At 38.4% G+C, this 18,532-nt stretch overlaps 1 protein-coding gene across 1 annotated transcript; it reads right to left on the bottom strand.

The window, feature by feature from the left end:
• Positions 1–271: 271 nt before the first annotated feature.
• Positions 272–14,975, bottom strand: LOC146672175 (cytohesin-3-like). Its single transcript, XM_085404703.1, has 13 exons — positions 14,917–14,975; positions 14,337–14,410; positions 14,007–14,071; positions 12,112–12,178; positions 10,036–10,154; positions 8,370–8,450; positions 8,129–8,241; positions 7,702–7,850; positions 6,033–6,144; positions 5,852–5,928; positions 5,688–5,759; positions 5,309–5,457; positions 272–2,702 (listed from the first exon to the last, which is right to left on the bottom strand). The coding sequence occupies exons 1-13, from the start codon at positions 14,954–14,956 to the stop codon at positions 2,618–2,620; spliced, it is 1,203 nt and encodes a 400-aa protein (XP_085260829.1). The 5' UTR covers positions 14,957–14,975; the 3' UTR covers positions 272–2,617.
• Between the last annotated feature and the right edge of the window lie 3,557 nt (positions 14,976–18,532).

The following is an 18,532-nucleotide window of genomic DNA, read 5'->3' as shown; positions in this document are numbered from 1 at the left end:
AGATAACATATGATGATATGATGTCGTACCTCGCACAGTAATCATCACAGTAATAATCTGGTTAACATATTCAGCGAGTCACTGTTGGGGTTAATAATTCAGCATGAGCTTCCTGATCAAAAGAAAGGGTGTGGAGTGGTAAAGTAGCGCCATCTACTGGAAAAAGAACTGCACAATTTTAATATACGATATACTTTAATACATGAAAAGTAGTTTGATTACCACACAAGTATAAAGTCATTAAATTATACAAAAAATGATCTAAAACATGCTGTACAAAGATCTATAACTTAAAATTCATTTGAATATACAATAACAAAAAAAATCATATTTTCATTTACAAAACAGCTGGAACAGGTTTACAAAAGTGCTAAATGCATTTTTACACAAGCTAAAGTGTGACTATAGCACATCAGGGTCAAGAAACAAGTACGAGTGCTTTTTAACTGTTTGATACACATTTACAATAACCTGTACATTTTATTTGCTACATTGGTCTGTAAAATCATCTACTTTAAATATTCTAATATGAACAAATAAATATATGTAACTTCAAATAGTCTGCAGCCACGGGGAGACTAAGAGTTTACAAGTACACATACAGAAACATCTGTGCCATTGTATTTGTGTTGTTGCTTCATTTCTGTGGTTAATTTTTGTAAAAATTTCTTTAGGTTCACAAAAAAAGTTCTGTTTCCTTTTCAGTTCGCATTATTCTGTTAAAATGACAGCATTCTTTCATTTTTTATTTGGTTCCATTTATTCTCTCGTTTTAGATGCTCACAGACGAATCCTGCTGCTGTCTGATGCTGCAGATTTGTAATTAATGCAAAAGAAAGACTTCTATAAATAGCTGCAAGCCACAAACCTAATTCAGATCCCGATAACTGTGTCAAACCTTGACCTTGAGTCTCATTTGTTTGGACAATGCTGTTTTCATTGGAAACCTTTCTAGATTTAATCTGATTCAGTAAAAAGGACTAGATGTTACAGTCCCTGATAAGGGAGGTTTAGGGATTAGGGATCTAATCTAGTTTATCATTTTAAAATTTGGGACACATCGTCAGTAGTGGACCTTGGATTCATCGGGTTTAATCCAAGTTAAACTGGGAACTAATGAATCAAGAAAGGCTCTCTACAGTGTTTATAGACCTGTTCTGATCCTGAATACGTTTTCCGATTTTTTCCAGTGTACAATAAAAAGGATATTTTACTTTTATAATCATTTTTGGCTGCACACAAATGTCTAAAGTCTAAATTAAATTCTGACAGTTTTCAAAAGTTGTGGCGTTCTTCTGTTATCTCAGTCCTTTGATGTTAGGTGGTCATAAAACTCAGTCAGACCAGTGTTAAGCCGATCTTTCTGTTTCTTATATTCCAATAAAAGTTTTTTTTTCCTCCTGCAAGTATTGAAGTTCAATCATGCAAACATTATTGAAAACCAGTACTTGTGCTCTCTCTGTTATCTCAGCCAGTGGCTGCATGCACAAGGACACCATGATGGGAGATACTTTCAAAAGAAATCGAGTTTTCAATCTCAAATTCAATCTCTGAATTCACTTCATCAGTAGATTCAGCTGTGGTCCTAAACCAAACTCATGAAGTTTCTGTGCTGAGATTTGACAACTACCTGTTTTTCTCTAGGTATCCAATTTAGGAATCTAGCTGTAGTCTTAAAAACAGTGACCCTACAAGACCTCTAGTCTCTGCAAATGCTGGTTTATGACACATTGACATCAGATGTGAAAAGGTGCCAGACGTTGGTCTTTTGTAAGTATTTTTTAAAAAGGAACTGAAGATGAAGTAAAGGCACATGTAATTCCAACCTTATTCATGCATGCATTGAATCTGTAACATAAATGCTACCAGGTCTGACCGAGCAAATGCCATCTCAGCTTTCACAACAAAGTGACCACAGTGAACATTTATTCAATAAGCTGACAAGTTCAGATGCTTTCATATTAACAGAAAAGTGTGCATGTCTAAAAGGCGTGCATCAATTTATATTTTGATACTTTGTTGGCATTTTGTGTCTCAGTGAAGTCAATATGTTTCACTTCAAAAACATTTTGTTTCTTTTTGAAGTTGTTTTCTGTCTCTTTGCAGTTGTTTTGTGTCTCTTTCTAGTCATTTTATGTCTTGCTCAAGTCTATCTGTGTTTTTTTGTGTGAAGCTGTTTAATCTTTGTGGTCATTTTCTGTGTCTAAAGTCGTTTTATGTCCCTGAAGTCTCCTTTTGTGTCTTTGTTATGTCTCTTTGAGTTCGTTTTCTGTCTCTTTGTAGTTGTTTTATGGCTCTCTGGAGTCGTTTGAGTCTTTTTGTGGTCATTGTATGTCTTCTGGGTTAGACTTTCATGATTGTTATAGCTTTGCAGCAGATGTTTGTCCGTCAGACTTGTCGCCCCTGAAGTCGGAGCAGCAGTGCATTCATTTTGCAGAAGTAATGTGAAAACCACGGTTCACTTTTCTCCTTTTTACACTACAATTATCACATCCCAATTTGCGCAGTTCTTTGAAATACAGAGCAATGACGTTTTGGTTGTATCTTTCGTGAGCAGTCATTAAAATGAAACATGATTCATCAGTCAAACTCATCCATGATCCCTGATGGTGCTGTGTCAGTCCTTTGAGGAAGTGTTGCTGATGATCTTTCTTTTGCGTAGTGTCACCAAGTCATAGAAAGGGTCCTTGGTGATGCTCGCCCTGAGAAACAACATTTAACAGATTTAGTTTGAAAACCAAGACCTTCGAGTAACAGTAGAAGTAGCAGTTTTAAGCATTTTTTTCAGTTTTGAGAACCTTGGTGAGTGGAAATCACTAAAGAATGACTGTAAAATGACTTTATTGAACTCTTTGTAGGCCTTTCTTAATGCATGATCTTAAGAACACTGAGATGGACATTTTCAGATATTCAATCTTGATGATGACTGTAATCACTCTAACTTAGCATTAACCCTTAATCACTTGAATCTAAATATTTACAGCTTTCCCACCAGCCTCTATTCTACTTCTAATGTTCAATAAAAATGTTAGCGTGATACATTTTGATAATGATCCCATGTTGTGGCCGTGTAACTAACCAAATGGTAGCTCATGTAATGAATACCCTCGTCGTCCCTCACTGACTACCCACTAACAAGCACAGGGACTGATGTTTTGTCAAGGCCAGAGAAATTTACACTGGGAGTCCTTTAGCATCAGTGCTGTCAAGTGATTTCTGGGTACAAGCGTCTCCTGCATTGAATGCTTTTGTGTTTTTAATGTCTTGCAGTTTCCAGCCAACAACAGGGATGTCAAACATAAGTCCAGGGGGCCAAAATCAGCCCAGCAAAGACTAAAATCTGGCCTGCTGGACGGTTTTGCAAAATATGAAAAAGGGCACATGTTTTTTTTTAAAAAAACAAACAAAAAAACCAGAATTTTTTCATTAATCGACAAAAAACTTTATATTTTATAAAAACAGAACAGTCTGAGCAGTGAGCTACCAGAAATTTTTATGTAATTTTACATTTTTATCATGTAGAAAAACTGAGCTGTGCTGTTGAAATTGAACATTTATTGATCTTGTATTAAGATATCTCAGAGATTAAATGTGTACTTAAATGTCTTTACACTGACAGTGTTTCACTTCACTTAAGATCAAAGTGGGCTGTATGTGGTTGACATCCTTGTTATACATTATTATTAGCACTACTGTGTGAAGCATGTCACCCACCCACTTTTAAAATAATGACCTGACATTATGCTTGACAGGTTGAGATGCTAAGTGGGTGTATAAAAGCCTGCTTTGGAGTGGCTTTCTTCATTTCTGTGCCTGCTTCTAAGTTCAGGTCCTTCCACTTCTCTAGCCTGTGGAGTGCCACAGGGTTCTATTCTGGGGCCCTTACTATTTCTGTTATAGTCACTCCCTCTAAGTTACAGATTATGCATAGGTGCTTAGACTATTAAAAGTCAGATGGATGACAATTTTCTCTAACTAAATGAGGACAAAAGTTGTCTTGCTTGTGCTCTGGCAGATTTGTGTCTAAGATAAAGAAAACTCTAGGTCCCCTTCCCACTTTTGCTGAATCTTTAGTAGGATGTCTTTTGATTCAGACATCACTTTGGATGCTCATGTTACATATCTAAGTACTCTAAGTATTCACACCATTGCTAATTCAGTTGCATGGGCTCCCCATTAACTTCATAGTCCACTTTAAGACTCTGGTTTAGACTTTTAGAGCTCTGAATAGGTGAGCACAAGCATCACAACATCAGTGAACTTTTACATACATATGTCCCTAGCAGGCCCCATTAGGTCTGGTGTCTATATAGCACCAAAGGCTGAAAATTAAAGAAAATGGAGCTTTTGCATCAGTTACCTCCAGACTCTTGAAGTCTCTCCCACTGAGCCTCAAAAAGCACCTTAAACTCATCTTTTTGACCTTTCATTTAGGCAACCTTTTGTCTTTGTCTTTTTGCATTTTCTTATGGAGCACTTTGTCATATTTCTATAGAAATGTATAATAGAAATGTATTTTTACTAACTAAACTCATGGTGTAGGCTATAGTGCACACCATGTGAAACCAAGCCTGATTTCAGTATGGCCATTAAGCTTGGGATCAGCACTTTTTCAAAGTGAGTAATTCAAACCACGCAGCATCACTCATGACTAACATCCCTCAACATAAATCTTAAATTGAGACAATGACATCAGACTTGAAAGGCCTCTTGGGATCATATATGGCATCATATGAATATAACAGGGGATCTGGAGGTGGCAGAGAACTAAAGTCACCAGAAAACTGAAAGAGGATGTAAAACACAGACTCTTTCCTTCCTATGCAGATTTTGTCACTGTTTCAAACCCATTTGCATTAAGCATCTAATTTTGCCATAGCTGGTGGTTCAAGGTGTCTATGAAAAGCACACTCTGTGCATATCTGTCAGAAACAATAACAATTTGTTACTTTGTAGCTTTGACAAAACAGCCTGTGAGGTAGAAAGTTTAGTTATATTTATTCTAACACGCAAGAGTCTTTAAAACTCCCAGCGCAATTTAAATTAATTAGCTAACACTTTATTATTTTATTAAACCATTGGTTATCTACAGATAACACGATTTCTTTGCTCTGTATGGTTACCAGGCAATGAGTGCATTATAAAACTGCAGGTTTAGATTTGAGATGACATGTAGGTCATATAAGTTTGATCACTGTTGCTTGTTTGAACTCTTCCTGATCATGTGCTTCACATTAAGCCTCGATAAACATGAGTCACTGACACACGTGGCCGCCCACGTGTCCTCTGCAACATCAGTTGCTCTCACCTGATTGCATCTATCCAGTCGTCCCGTTCCTCTGCGCTGGCTGCACTGAGCTTATACGACTGGTGTTTACCCTGGACCACTCTGCCTTTGTTCTCCGTCTTGCAGGCCTTGATCTTTTGTCCTTTAGGATTATATAACTCCAGGCAGAACTGTTTAAACACACATGCAGACCCACATGTAGCACCGTTACTGTGTGCATATGCCTTTTGTTTATTTTAATAATCTTCTGATAGCCTCCTGACTCACTGTTTTGAGCACTTGCGCTAGAAATTCATTTAGCAACTGCTGTATGATTCATTGAGGGCTGGGGTGGCAAATAATATGTGTGTGGAAACTCAGCAGTCATACAATGTGATGCAGAAAGTGAATGATGCTCTACCGGTTTGCTTGAGTCTTGTAGTGCCCTGACACACAGGTTCTCCAGAGGAATAATCCCAATTGGATCTTTATCCTGCAGGATGAGAGTGAAGATGTTTGACATGGCCATGTTTTATTGTCATCATGTCTGACTTATGTAGCGGCAGAAAAAAAAAATAAACGTACTGTTGTGTATTCAAAGTAGTACAAGCAGCTGTCTGTCAAAATGAACCACCTTCTCTTCCAGGTTTTAACTCGACCACCTGCAATGAAGCAAACAAGACATTAGAAACACGAGCAAAGAGAAGCTCTGACGTCCTGTCTTGGAGTCCGGGTTTATGGTGTGGTGTTAGTTTCTGCATCTCACCTATTTTAAGGAGCCAACCCTCGCGGTCTGGATTAAAAAACGTCAGTGTGAGGTCATTCCCATCATCCTCTGGGATTTTGAACGGCTCACTACGGATGCTTGTGTACAGTTTCTGAAAATAATTTGAAAGTGCACAGAAACATCGAATAAGCATTTTTAAAATTCTGATTTGCGTAATTTAGTGCAGTGTACACAAGAAATCATGTTGAAACACAGATGTGACATTTTTACTAAAGGTTAACAGATTAGCATCAAAGGAACCTAACGTATATCAGCATATCAATAGGGAAAAAAACACAAGACAATGAAACAACGAAAAAAATCCCTGAATCTATAGATAACCATCAAGAAATAACCCCAAATGTGGGTCTTTTCCTGATTCCTAAACATCCAGATAAACTCATATAAAATCACCAGGTTATTTTAGCCTGATCAATACCAACATTTTTAGATATTTTTACATGACAGTGATTTTTTTAAATAACATTACTTCATGTTGGGATACATGGTTAGGTCTATTAAATAAGTAAAAAGAACAGTATCTTAGTATTTAAAGAAAACTCAAGTACTCTGGAAGGACTAGCTTTCTTCAACCTATAATGTACTGCGTTTTTCAACCATTCACTCACTGCTTTTATTATCTATTTAATAAAATTATATACTAATTATTTGTAATTAACTATTCAAGTAACTAATTTCAACCAGTAATCTGCAACGTTTAGCTAACAGCTTTGCTCTGTTAGCTAATGACTTCAACTGTTAGCTAACATTTAACTACTAGCCATATTTTGTCGCTAATTTTATTTAGTCATGTTATTAGCCAAGCATTTTACCTGCTTAAATATTACAGTATGCTTGAACAAATCCAGTGTTAGCTTAACTTTAGCTGTTTTTCCAAAACTAACATTAAATTAGCACATTAGTTAAACTGATGGTGATACTTAATCATGTTATTAACTAAATAACACTGCTAATAACTGTTCCAAGTTTTTATCTGCTATTCTGTCATAAATGTAGTTTATTTATACTTTTAGCATTTCAACTGGTCATAATTTAAAGTATGTTAATTGAGTGTGGTTTCTTCTTAGTATACACAAAATTAGCAAACAAATTGCTGCTGTTAATTTTAAATGATTTCTGAAGTATATTATTAATTTTAGCTAGCTATTTCAAGTGCTATATTTTCTTTTAACAAACAGTTAGTCTGTCTCTTTAACCAATATATCAACCATTAATTTGCGTCATTACTTTACTTTCAAATTATCTACTGCCTAGCCACTTTTAGGCAACTATTACATTTTCTGTTCAAACTTGCTTCCAGTCAGTGCTGAAAATAACATAAACTTTACCCCGAGGTAACACTGTAACACGAAGGGTGATTTAAGGTATAACTGCATTTCACTGCGCAAGAATGATGTACTACTGGGGAAACCCATCAGAGATTATTGGTGTCACTAAAGAAGTAAGGGTAAGCTGCGTAAGGAGATGAAAGAAATGCCCTGCAGTCAGTTGACCACCCTGACCAAGGAGCATTGCAGTACTTCTGCAATACATTTAAAGGATATTAGAGTAAACTATAATGCTGTCACCAATCAGCGCCTTGGTTTTTCTATCACCTAACTGTACAAGCAGGGCCTGACAAAGCCATGAAATAATGAAGCCAGCTGACCGTGAGCAGCTCAGTGGGCAGGTCCTCGCCGTTGTTGATGCCTCTGTTCATGGAAACAAATCGTTGCAGAGTGGGTTTGTCTTTCACGTTGGGGTTGTGGAGACTTGTGTTGAGCATGATGATGGCGAAAGAGAGGATGTAGCAGGTGTCTGTAACAGAAAACCACAGTTTAGCTTTCTTCATCACCTTCTTGAGTGTACGCAGCTGACAGCTGCTTAGGCCAAAAAAAGTTTTATTGGATAATCTGTTAACTTTAATCAGGGAGGCCTGAGATGTTTCTCTGGCTTTGGGTTTATTTTTCAGAAAGAAAAGCAGATTTTTCTTAGCAGGTGATGAGTCTTGTATAGAATTTTGTAATTACAGAAGCAAAAATGTGTGTTTTAATTGGAGTGTGTGGGAAAATGAATCAGCCTCTTTGTGCTTGTACCTGTGGATTGGAAGACCCCGGGGTTACAGCCACAGTAGCGAGCTGCAAACGCCTCCATCATCCTGTCAATCTTTTGAGCTTCTCCTGGGAGACGAAAGCTCCACAGAAACTGCCTGCAAAGGTGGAAGAAAAAGAAAAACAACACACACGGGCTGGTAAGAAGGAGGAGGGTTTCATAATAAGGACGAAAGCAAGACTAAAGGTAAAACTGCTGCAACACTCCAAGCTTCCTTTCACAAACCTCAGTGCTTGCACCAGATTCAGGTCTGAGAACTCATGCAGACCAACAAACGCTTTCAGTATCTTCAGGTGCATTTCCTCCCTGTGTGACAACCAAAACAATGAAAGATAATTGAATAATGAAAACCACAACCCTCAAAATGAGGCTCAAATATAGAATACACATTTACCGTCAGAGCACACTGGTTTCACAACATACATGAAAGTCACGAAGTCATGTGAATAAGAACATTTTCAAACTAAGTACACCTTTTCCAGGCATTTCTAATGAATTACACTTGATAAGCTGATAATAAACTATAAAAGCAGTATGCTAGTCTGGAGCATTCAGGTTTGTGTTCCTACAATGCTACAATCCTCCTATCAGGGAACATCTTGTAAGGTCAGGTACAATGATCAAAGAAATACAAAAAGGCAGGTTAAAGGTTAAAGTTCATGACAAGTATGGCTTGTTTGGAAGGGGTGCCTGGAAAAAGCATCTTCTCTGTAAAAAGGACGTGGCAGCGTCATTTAGATTTGCAAAGTTGGATTGGAATAAACCACAAGACATGACCGAATAATGCACATTATTAGCATATTAGCACAAACACCTAATAGCAACTGTCGGCACAGTAGAGGAGGGGTGATGATTTGGGGACCTTGCAGTCTTTAAATGTATCCTCTGTAAACCAAATTATTCTATTATTAGTCCCTCGTCTAAGCTTCGTCCCAAACTGGGTCAACAGGACAATGATACCAAACACAGCAGCAAATCAGGACAGAATGGCTGAAAAACAAAAGAATCAAGGTGTCGCAATGGCCCAGCAAAAGCCCACAGCTCAACCTGGCTGAAATGCTGTGGTGAGACTTTAAAGGAGCTTTGCGTAAACGAATGCTGCGAATTTCAATGAATTGAAACAACTGTGTAAAGAAGAGTGGGCTGCGTTTCTCTCACGCTGATGTGAGAGAACGATAAATTCATACAGAAAGTGATCTGATAAACAATTGGTTTTACAAAATACTGAATCATGCTGTGCACTTTTTCAGTTTTTCAGACGTTGCTTCTGCATTTTGGTTCAGTATTTGTTAAATAAACAATGACACTGTGCAATGTGTCTCATGCTGTTGTTCATCTGAGGTTGTATTTATTTCATTTTAAGATATGCAAAGGACCATCTCTTGTTATGTAAAATCTTAAAGAGGAGTTTTTGACAAATGGTTCCAACCTTTGGAAAAAGGTTGTCTGTCTACAGAGTGCACTACAATACAAAAATGTCAAATTTTGGGCAAACAAATGTTTTCACACATCACTGGAAAATATTTAATGGAACATTGAAACCATCAAATGGTGCTTTCAAAACAGCTCCCCCCCCCCCCTGATGATACCCTCCAACCCCCTAACACTACAGCCCACAAAAAAACCCAAACAAAAAAACACTCCATTGTGAGAGGTGGATATATGGTTTTATGTTTAGTGTGCAAACTGAAACCAATCATGTATGTGGGTGGAAAACTGGTGAAAAGTGAATCTTGGTGGCTTTTTAACGTACCTACATAAATTGGTCTAAAGTAACCTGCTGCAGTTTCTCATTAAATTGCTTAGTAAGTTCAGCACACACGTTAATGTTTTTTTAGTTAAATCTCACAACTTTAAAGAAGGAGCAGGGAAACTTATACTAATACTCCACCTTTCTCCCAAGAAGTTTCCTATGGCGGTCTTATTGAGCCCCTCCTCTTTGTAAAGAAACTCTGCCACAGACTCTGCCCGCCATTCGAGAAGGCCATTTTCAACCAGGTACTGGACACCCTGAAGCAAGGGGGGAAATGGAAAGTCAGACATGTAAGAAATGAATTTGAAAACTAGGAGGACAAATTTTTAATCAGTGAATTAAATGTCTGTGGTGTGTTTTCATCGAGAAGGCAAATTAAGCGACAGGAAGCTTCGTGTTAAGTTTTGGCCACAGCTTTTAGTTCTTCTTGTCAGTGCTGCTAATTCTAACCTAGTCGTATCACACTTTAAAAAAGTTTTTTTCTTCTCCTTTTAAGTCACGGTCGCCACCAAGCACCAGCACACAAGATGTGAAGGGTTGAATGAATACCGCATGTTGTTATTGCTGCATCTCAAAAAGGTACTTAGAGACAGTTCTTCAAAATATGACTCTTAATTCTGAGTGCATACTCCTGCTAACCAAATCAATTCCACTTAGCACCCTTAACCCCAAGAAGACTATAAGCGTGTTATCCACCCACTTGTCTGCAGGCCTGAGCCCGCTCTGCACTCAGGCCTGCAGACACTCAGCTTTGAGCTGAAGACCCAGAAAGGAAGGAAGCAAAAAAAAAGAAAAAGAAAAAGATGGAGGTCGCAGTGGTGAAGTGGCGTCTCTGCCCCACTTCAGGGAACAGGATGTGGTTTTTCTCGCTTTTGCTCGTGTTGTGCGTCTGTGCCTGTGCACTGGTTGCACTTCTGAGCATCACATACACATCTCTCAACTCGACATCCGCTGTGTGTGGAGATATCTGTCACCGTGTTGCTGTTGACCTTCTGATACAGAGATGTTGAAGTGAGTGAAAGTAGAATTAAAACTTTTACTGTGACTAACAAAGTTTCCTTTAATCTCTTGAAATAAACAACACTGTGCATGTCAGAAGTAAATATAAAAGTATGCACTAAGAAATAGCACCATTTATGTATAATCTACAGGTATACAGCTCATGAGCAGTGACCCTACAGGTGTTGGCTCCTCCCCTTATCCTACTGGATAATGCTTGTGCCACCCACAATGGTTGGGTTACTGGATGAGGCACTGATATGCTGCTAAAGATTAAAGTTTAAAAATGCTGAAAAATAGAAACTATTATGTTAACAAACCTAGTCAAGGCTTAGGCACAAAGACAAACCTGTACATGAAGCCCAAGATGTGCCTTTAGTTCCTCTAATGGCCACTTGAAGGTGGCTTCAAATCAGTCCCCACAGACTCTCGTGTTAAAATACTGACCTTTTCAAGAAAAATGATTGTTTGTCCGTGTGGATAGCTTCCCCTTCATATACCCTTGGTACTTGTCTTTATTTTAAGACATAAATTAGGCGTTTTAATGTAAAGTTATTGGAGTCAAAGGTTAAAATAACTACTTGGTTACAGTTGCAGGACCTTCATTATAATTCTTACATGACATCATGATAAAAGTGACATCAATATCTGAGGCTACTTTAACAGAAACAGCACTGACACCCTTTTACTACAATTTAGTTTGTAAAAGAAACACTGAGGATGACTTAAAACAGAAATATAGCATATACCGATGTTTGGTTGACCCATCCATCTGTCTGGACCTCCACCCTAAACAGACTTTCTTGCTCTGATGTTTTTTGCAGTCATGTGACCACTGACCATGTGATGTTAAGGGTTAGTTGGTGAAAACCTCCTTGCAACTGGTTTGGTCTGACTAGTGGATTGCTAATTAAATGTTCACAGATGTTTATTTTCAGCTCGTGTCGCACTCGTGTCACACTTTTTCAAGTTTTATTTCTGCTCAGTGAGTAGTTAGTGCGTGCTTCAGACTGGTATCTCCCATATAAACTACAGGCGACTACATAAATCCATCTATAGCAACACCTAGCTTCTTTGTTTGCTCCTGTCACTGTCACTGGAAGATATGGAGTTTTTAAAAAAGTCTTACAAAGGATTGTCTTACTTTGTAGATTAAATTAAAAATCTTTCCTTAATGTATGAAAATGTGTACACACAAATATGATATCAACTCACTTTTTTGGAGTCCATGTTAAATTTCTTTTTCCCACGTAGGAATTTCCTGTTCCTCGCAACATTTTTACTGCAACAGAAGACAAAAAATGTTGTAATGTTATAAATCATAAAGTTTTGTAGCTCATTTTGTTGTTTATTTTGAACTGAGAGCTGTGTTTGTCTGTTTTTTCGTGTTGAATATGAGGAGCAGATTGCTGGATTAATGTTTGGTTTCCTTTACTTCAGCAGTTTTTGATTTACTAAACATAAATAATACATATATTGGTATAAAAGACAATGAAAAGTTAACTTTGTGACTGATCAATGTTCAAGTTAAAATAAATAATTTTTTCTGTGAATTCATTTATCACACTCCAAACTACTTTCCGATAATGAGCGCTTTGTGATAAGTGGTCGGTGTTTTTGTGGCGTGCGTGCAGCAGTACTCAGAAACTGAGGTTGCGATGCCAGTAATGCAGCTATGTGTAAATGTAGTGTCACACTAGACTATTATCGCCTCATAAGTGCAACAGCAAAAAGCAGAAACTCCAAATAAGGACTCCCCATAGTGTCAAAAGACATTTTTCTCTCCAAATTTCTGTGACTGTAAGCGTGCTCATTAACTTTGTTTTATTACAGCTGGTGCTTCAGTTCGTGCCGGATCACAGTGTCTCCTCCAAAACACATTGTCTCTAATTACCAGCCTCCAAAGATGACTAAAAACTTTTGAAACATTTAGCAAAATAATGGGTAAAAGGTTAAAATAAAGGGTAGCACAGATGTGAAGTACCTGAATTAAACTGTGTGGATTTGTTTTAAAAGGAAAGCAGTAAAAATTGCTCTTTGTGGAACTATTTATGGAGAAAGTGATTGCAAGTGTCAAGTGAAAAGGCTTGACAAGCAAATTAAACAGAGGGCCCCTGCCCCTCCTGACTGCTCAAGGCCACCACCAGCATATAGGTTATAAAATACCTCTCCGTCTGTGATATTAAAGGCATATACACGTTCATTTTGGTCCAGTATTATTAGTGAGTCCCAATGTGTGGACCACAGCCCCCTGTAGGGTGGTTTAGGTACTGCATATGAGTCGGGAAAGGTTGTTTTAATCACTGTAAAAAAATTCTAATTAAATATTTCCAACAAAAAGCAAAAATAAAAATGAAACCATTTTATATCGTGTAAACGATGGACGTAGCTACACCAGCCAACAGTTTGCGAAATCTCTTTATGAAGTCGCAATTTAAGCTTTTGGGTTTCTTGAACTACTAGCTAGCTAAAACAAGAGCTGAATCTGATGATAAAACTGTGCTTTTTTTTTGGCTAATAACTCATCAATCACAAATAAATACAAGATGACCTGAAATTATCAACTAATGAGCTCATCAGGAAAATATTCCCTGGGAGAAAAGGAGCTGAGAGCAGTTTTCCAATGGAAAATCCTTGTGTGAGATTGAAAAACTAATGGTTGTCAGCTGGTTGCCAGCTAGTTGTATTGTGGTTATATTCTTAGTTAAAAGCAAAGGGTTTCCCTGATGTGACAAAAGTATCACTTAGAGATGCAACTAAATGTTTGGGCCACAGAATATTTACAGATTACATAGTGGGCTTTGGGATTCTAAATATGGGAATGGTTGGTCTGAAAAGTGGCATCCTGGTCTAATTGGTGGTAAACCTAACACTAACAACCTAAAACAGTTAATCCGATTTGTTTATCAGGCTTGTGCAGTGCATCATCACACTGAAATGCCCCTGCTTCTGACTTGGTCAAATGCAAATCTGAGTAAAGGTGGCTGTGCGACTGAGCATTACGTGTGGTGTAGGAGACTAAGCTGAATCAAAGTGTCGCTTAAACAAGAGGAAGAAGCCATGCTGACTCAGAGAATAGCTGCTATAAGAATGCTTGTCCTCATACTCACTTCTGCTCCTTCAGTTCAGGGCTGTGGATTTTAGGCATGACGTGATTGATCTCCAATCTGAGTTTCTGCAAGAAAGAAGGCAGTGACGTTAGAGAAAGACCAAGGTTTGGTGTTACATCACAGATACTCGCAGACTCAATGATTCATGGTCAGTTTGTCGGCTATTATAAAGCAGCCTTCAAATCCTTCATATCTCAATTAAATGTTATGTACGAATGGCCTTTTGTGCGCTGTGAAAAACTCTGCCGAGGCTGCTAGGAGTGGGTGCATACAGCAGAATAACGAGGCATTTTAATGAAAGACCTTAGAGGAAAATATTCACCGCAGTACCTGAATGTCATCCAGCAGCTCAAACTCATGCGCCTCACCCTGCCTCCTCGCTTCTGGTGGGAGTTTGATTGGAGCTGTTGGGTGACAGAAAGCATCAGTTACACTTCAGGATGGGGATAAATACACTTGATAATGCATTAATTAGCCATGCAACTCTGTGGACTGTCTTGACAACCCCCCCCCCCCCGCGCTCATTTTCACACACATTCATATATCACACCTTCACCCTTCACAGGTTAAAGAAGTGGTCAATCAACACGCTTAAAATAGCTGCTTTTCTTCCTCTTTTGAACAAGAAGGGTTACTTTGAGTGCAGTGCAGCCACTAAAGCAGAATTTAAGTCCAAGTAATTTTTTTTATAACATTGTAAAAAAGTTCAGTTTCCTTCCTAGGCAAAGACATTATTGTGCATCGAAAGTAATATGAAAATAGCATGATATTCAAAGCAGCAGTTGTAAGCAGTTTGAGTTCTAAACTAAACCACACAAATAGTCAACACAAACATCATCAAAACCACTTTTAGTTTTAAAGAAGCGGCAGCTTATGACAACGATTGAAAGTAAAAGATTAATAGGCATACCTTTTCCCCAGAGGAAGCTGTCTTTTCTGCGTATGGCCATGTTGTTGATGGTGCAGAGCGACTGACGGCTGCACAGGAAACAAACTCAGTCAGAGTGAAAAGAGGGCCGGCGCTGCCATTCGGAGACACAGCAGCGACACTGGAGGCGCTCCAGAGCTCAGCCAACAGCACCGCTTACAACTTGTCTGATGATGTGAAACATGGTAAAATGCCCATTGAGCAACAGACAGCTCATTCATGACCTTATCGCTATTACACGTTATTACACAAACACTGCAGCTGTGACCACTAAAGGTAATGTCATAACATCAACAGGATGAAATCAGGCATTTTTAATTTAAAACAACGGCGATTTTTCTGAGGTGGTGGAGAAGACATTCAAATGCACTGCTTTCACAGAAGCACTCCAGTTTATGAATATTGGATCAGCAGCTAATGCTTAAGCTATTAAAATATTTGTTTATTCAAAAATGACTGAGGAATGCTGATAAAAACGCATAAATGACTTAAATCTGAGGAACTCAAATTGCTGACAGGAACGATGTAGGCTGAAGCTTTCGCTTAAAACACCCACACTTCATACAGAGGATATTGTAAATATGTATTCTGCACTGCAACACTTTTACAACTAAAGTTAACAAAAAAGAAAGAAAAAATGAAAAATGAAACGGCCTTCACAGAAGCACACTGTGTTAGAAATAAAAAAATGAAAGCCAGCTGCAACATGGACGTTACTAATGTGTCCTAATCATGAGGGTTTTTTTCTGTTTTCATTTGGATGTGCGCGAGTGTCCTGGAAAAGCTTTAAAGCCTTCACATGAGTTATGAAGTGCACCAATAGCACAACACGCCACTAGCAACGCCAGACAGTGTAAATGTGAATGAAAATATGTTGCCTGGTTCATAATAGTGCAACAAAGGTTCTGTGTATTATACTGTTATATGTATATGCAAAGTGGTTATATATACACACACACACACACATAACATATAACGTACTGTAGCCTCACAGTAAGATGGTTTTGGGTTTGAGTCATGCAGACATGCACTTACTGAGGTTACATGTGGGCTAATTGGAGAGTCTCAGTTGGCTGTAAGTTTGAATATGAGTGTAAATGGTTGCCTGTTTCTTTGTGTTAGCCCTGTGACAGACTGGTGAGGGTGTACGCTGCCTCTCGTGCTAAGACAGGCTCCAGCCTCCACCCTTAATTGGATAAGCAGAAGAAGATGAATGCACATATACATAAAAGTATAAGAATAACTATTGCACGTTAGATTTCTCTGTTGTAAAGCTTCGTTTTGACTACATGGAGCAGTCCAGTCATTTGTAGCGCTGGTGGTTTGGGGGCATGTTTAGTGATTCGCTGCAGATCCTGTGGAAAGAGAAGACCCAATGATCATCACTGTCGTCACCACGCGCTGCAGGGACTTCCAGTTAACCGTCCCGACATCACAGATATGCACAGGGTAGGTCATTTCTTCTCTATCAGCACAAAAAGAGCAGATGCTGCTGTGACAAGGACAGGATATGTGTTATCTGTACGACAGCCTCCACTGTGGTGTTGTTGACAACATGTAGTGTGCAGCTATGCTGGCTTCGGATTTCAACGATGATCTCTTTGGTTTAGTTGACATTCTGTTCCAAGTTGTTATCAATGCACCACTCCACCAGTGCAAGGACTTGCTCAGTTTTTCCAAACCCTTTATGTTCAAGAAAAATATAAAGTAAGTAAGAGGATTACCCATCCGTTAAGTGGAGAGAACGCACGCAGACATGAGAAGAACATGAAAAAGGGCCAAAGCCAGGACTCAAAACAGGAACCTTCTTAGGCAGCAGTGCTAACCACTGCCCACCGTATCTGGAAATTGTAGCAGTTAAAGATGCAAAATCTAAGACTGATATTTTTAAAAAAAAAACTGTTAATGACAATCAGAAATTTTCAGCACAATGTGAAGTGAAATGGTGTGATGTTACATCAAAGAGGTCTGTGTCAGGAAAGTTGTTCAGGGAGAGAAAACACACAGGGAGGTACTGCAAAGTGAGCATAATGGGTATCCACGTATGTGAAACACGCTGTCTAACCTTGTTAGATCTCCATGGTAACCTGTACTGAACCCATAACCCGACGTTGTTTGACTATGAGCCTTTCTGGTAATGCCCCAAAAACCTTTAAAAAAGGTTAATTTATTTTAATTTCATGCCTAATAAGGTGCTACACGTGCAAAATATTTGCGTCACAGGAACCTAAAAGGGAAAATGTTTTTACAGGAGAGGGAGAGAAAATGTACTTTCCTCTGCCGCCACATCACAGCAGTGAGATGAAGCATCAGCTACGTTTTCATCTGCATGAAGGCAACACTTGAAAAGAGCAGACTTCTTTCATTTTTAAATATGAGGCCCCACCTAGTGGGATGTCACGTTTCTAAACACCAGAGATTGTTGCTATATTTCAGTGTGTCAGTACTTTTGGACTCCTTCAGCCTCGACAGCAACAAGTTTTCTATTTTTAAAGAAAGACTGACATAAGTCCTAAAAAGTTTATAAATGTTCAGTTCTTCAAAAAAGAAATTCTGATTCAGCAGAAAAAGGAGGAAGCAGAAAGAGACAGGCACTTTAAGCAGCTGATATGTTGCTTCTTTTATTTCCTTCAACCATACGGTGTATGGAGTGTATGGCTGTGGTAATAAAGGACAATTTTACACAGTCTTCAAGCTGTTGGACAACAGTGGAGCTCTGTGGACACTTCGGATAAATAAAAAACAGTGATAAAGATATTACGAGGCAGAAGATATGCTACACAGTAAATTTAATTAATCTATTTCATTATGAAAAGTAATACTTTTGGAGGATATACAGTAAATAAGTTGAATTTTTCATTCAACCGCTGACGGGAAGGTCTAAAAAGTTAATGTTTCAGTAATTTTGTTTCAGGACGTCAACTGTTTCTCTGAGGATTCTTTTTTATTAGAGGAGTGAGATTAAGACATGAGAAGAGGAAGGACAGATCTACAAGAATCTGCAAACTGAGTAAACTGAGAAAGGGGGAAGTTACCAAAATAACTGAGAAGAAACAAGGGAACTAAACCAAAGAAACAAGGAAACAAAGACAGACAAGGAGAAATTGGGTGACCCTGGGAAATAATTATAAAAAGATGTTATCAATAAAACTCCACACTAACACTAATAAAGATGACCTTCATGCTTTAGACTGCTTTAAACACTGCGCTTCTCCTCCTGGATCGGACATACTGTTGTGGGGTGTCAAACGTATTATAGTTCCTGGGCCACCTGCAGTCTGATTTAACCAAGAAGCTCTAGGCTGTAAAACTGCTGAATAATAAATGATAACATTTTCCCCCTTTTTAAGTGTAAATAAGTACTTTCTGAGAACTTTTGCATGCAATGATTCATGAGCAGAAGATAGCTGAGGTCAAATAAATGTAATTTTAACAATATGTGTCACTTTTTCCACTTTTCCACTCTACTGTCATTACGAAAGAGATGCTTCTGTCATAACCAGAAACCAAGCACCTCAGTGCAGCTCCCTGACTTGTAGGAAAAATACAGTGAAAAGGCTTAAAAACGATGTCGACATAGTCATACACTACAGAAGTA

This window comes from Rhamphochromis longiceps, linkage group LG4 (genome assembly GCF_057381845.1).
Source record: "Rhamphochromis longiceps isolate RC_006_pf linkage group LG4, R_longiceps_female_GT1.1, whole genome shotgun sequence".
Taxonomy (NCBI): domain Eukaryota; kingdom Metazoa; phylum Chordata; class Actinopteri; order Cichliformes; family Cichlidae; genus Rhamphochromis; species Rhamphochromis longiceps.
This window is presented reverse-complemented; position numbering and strand designations above follow the sequence as displayed.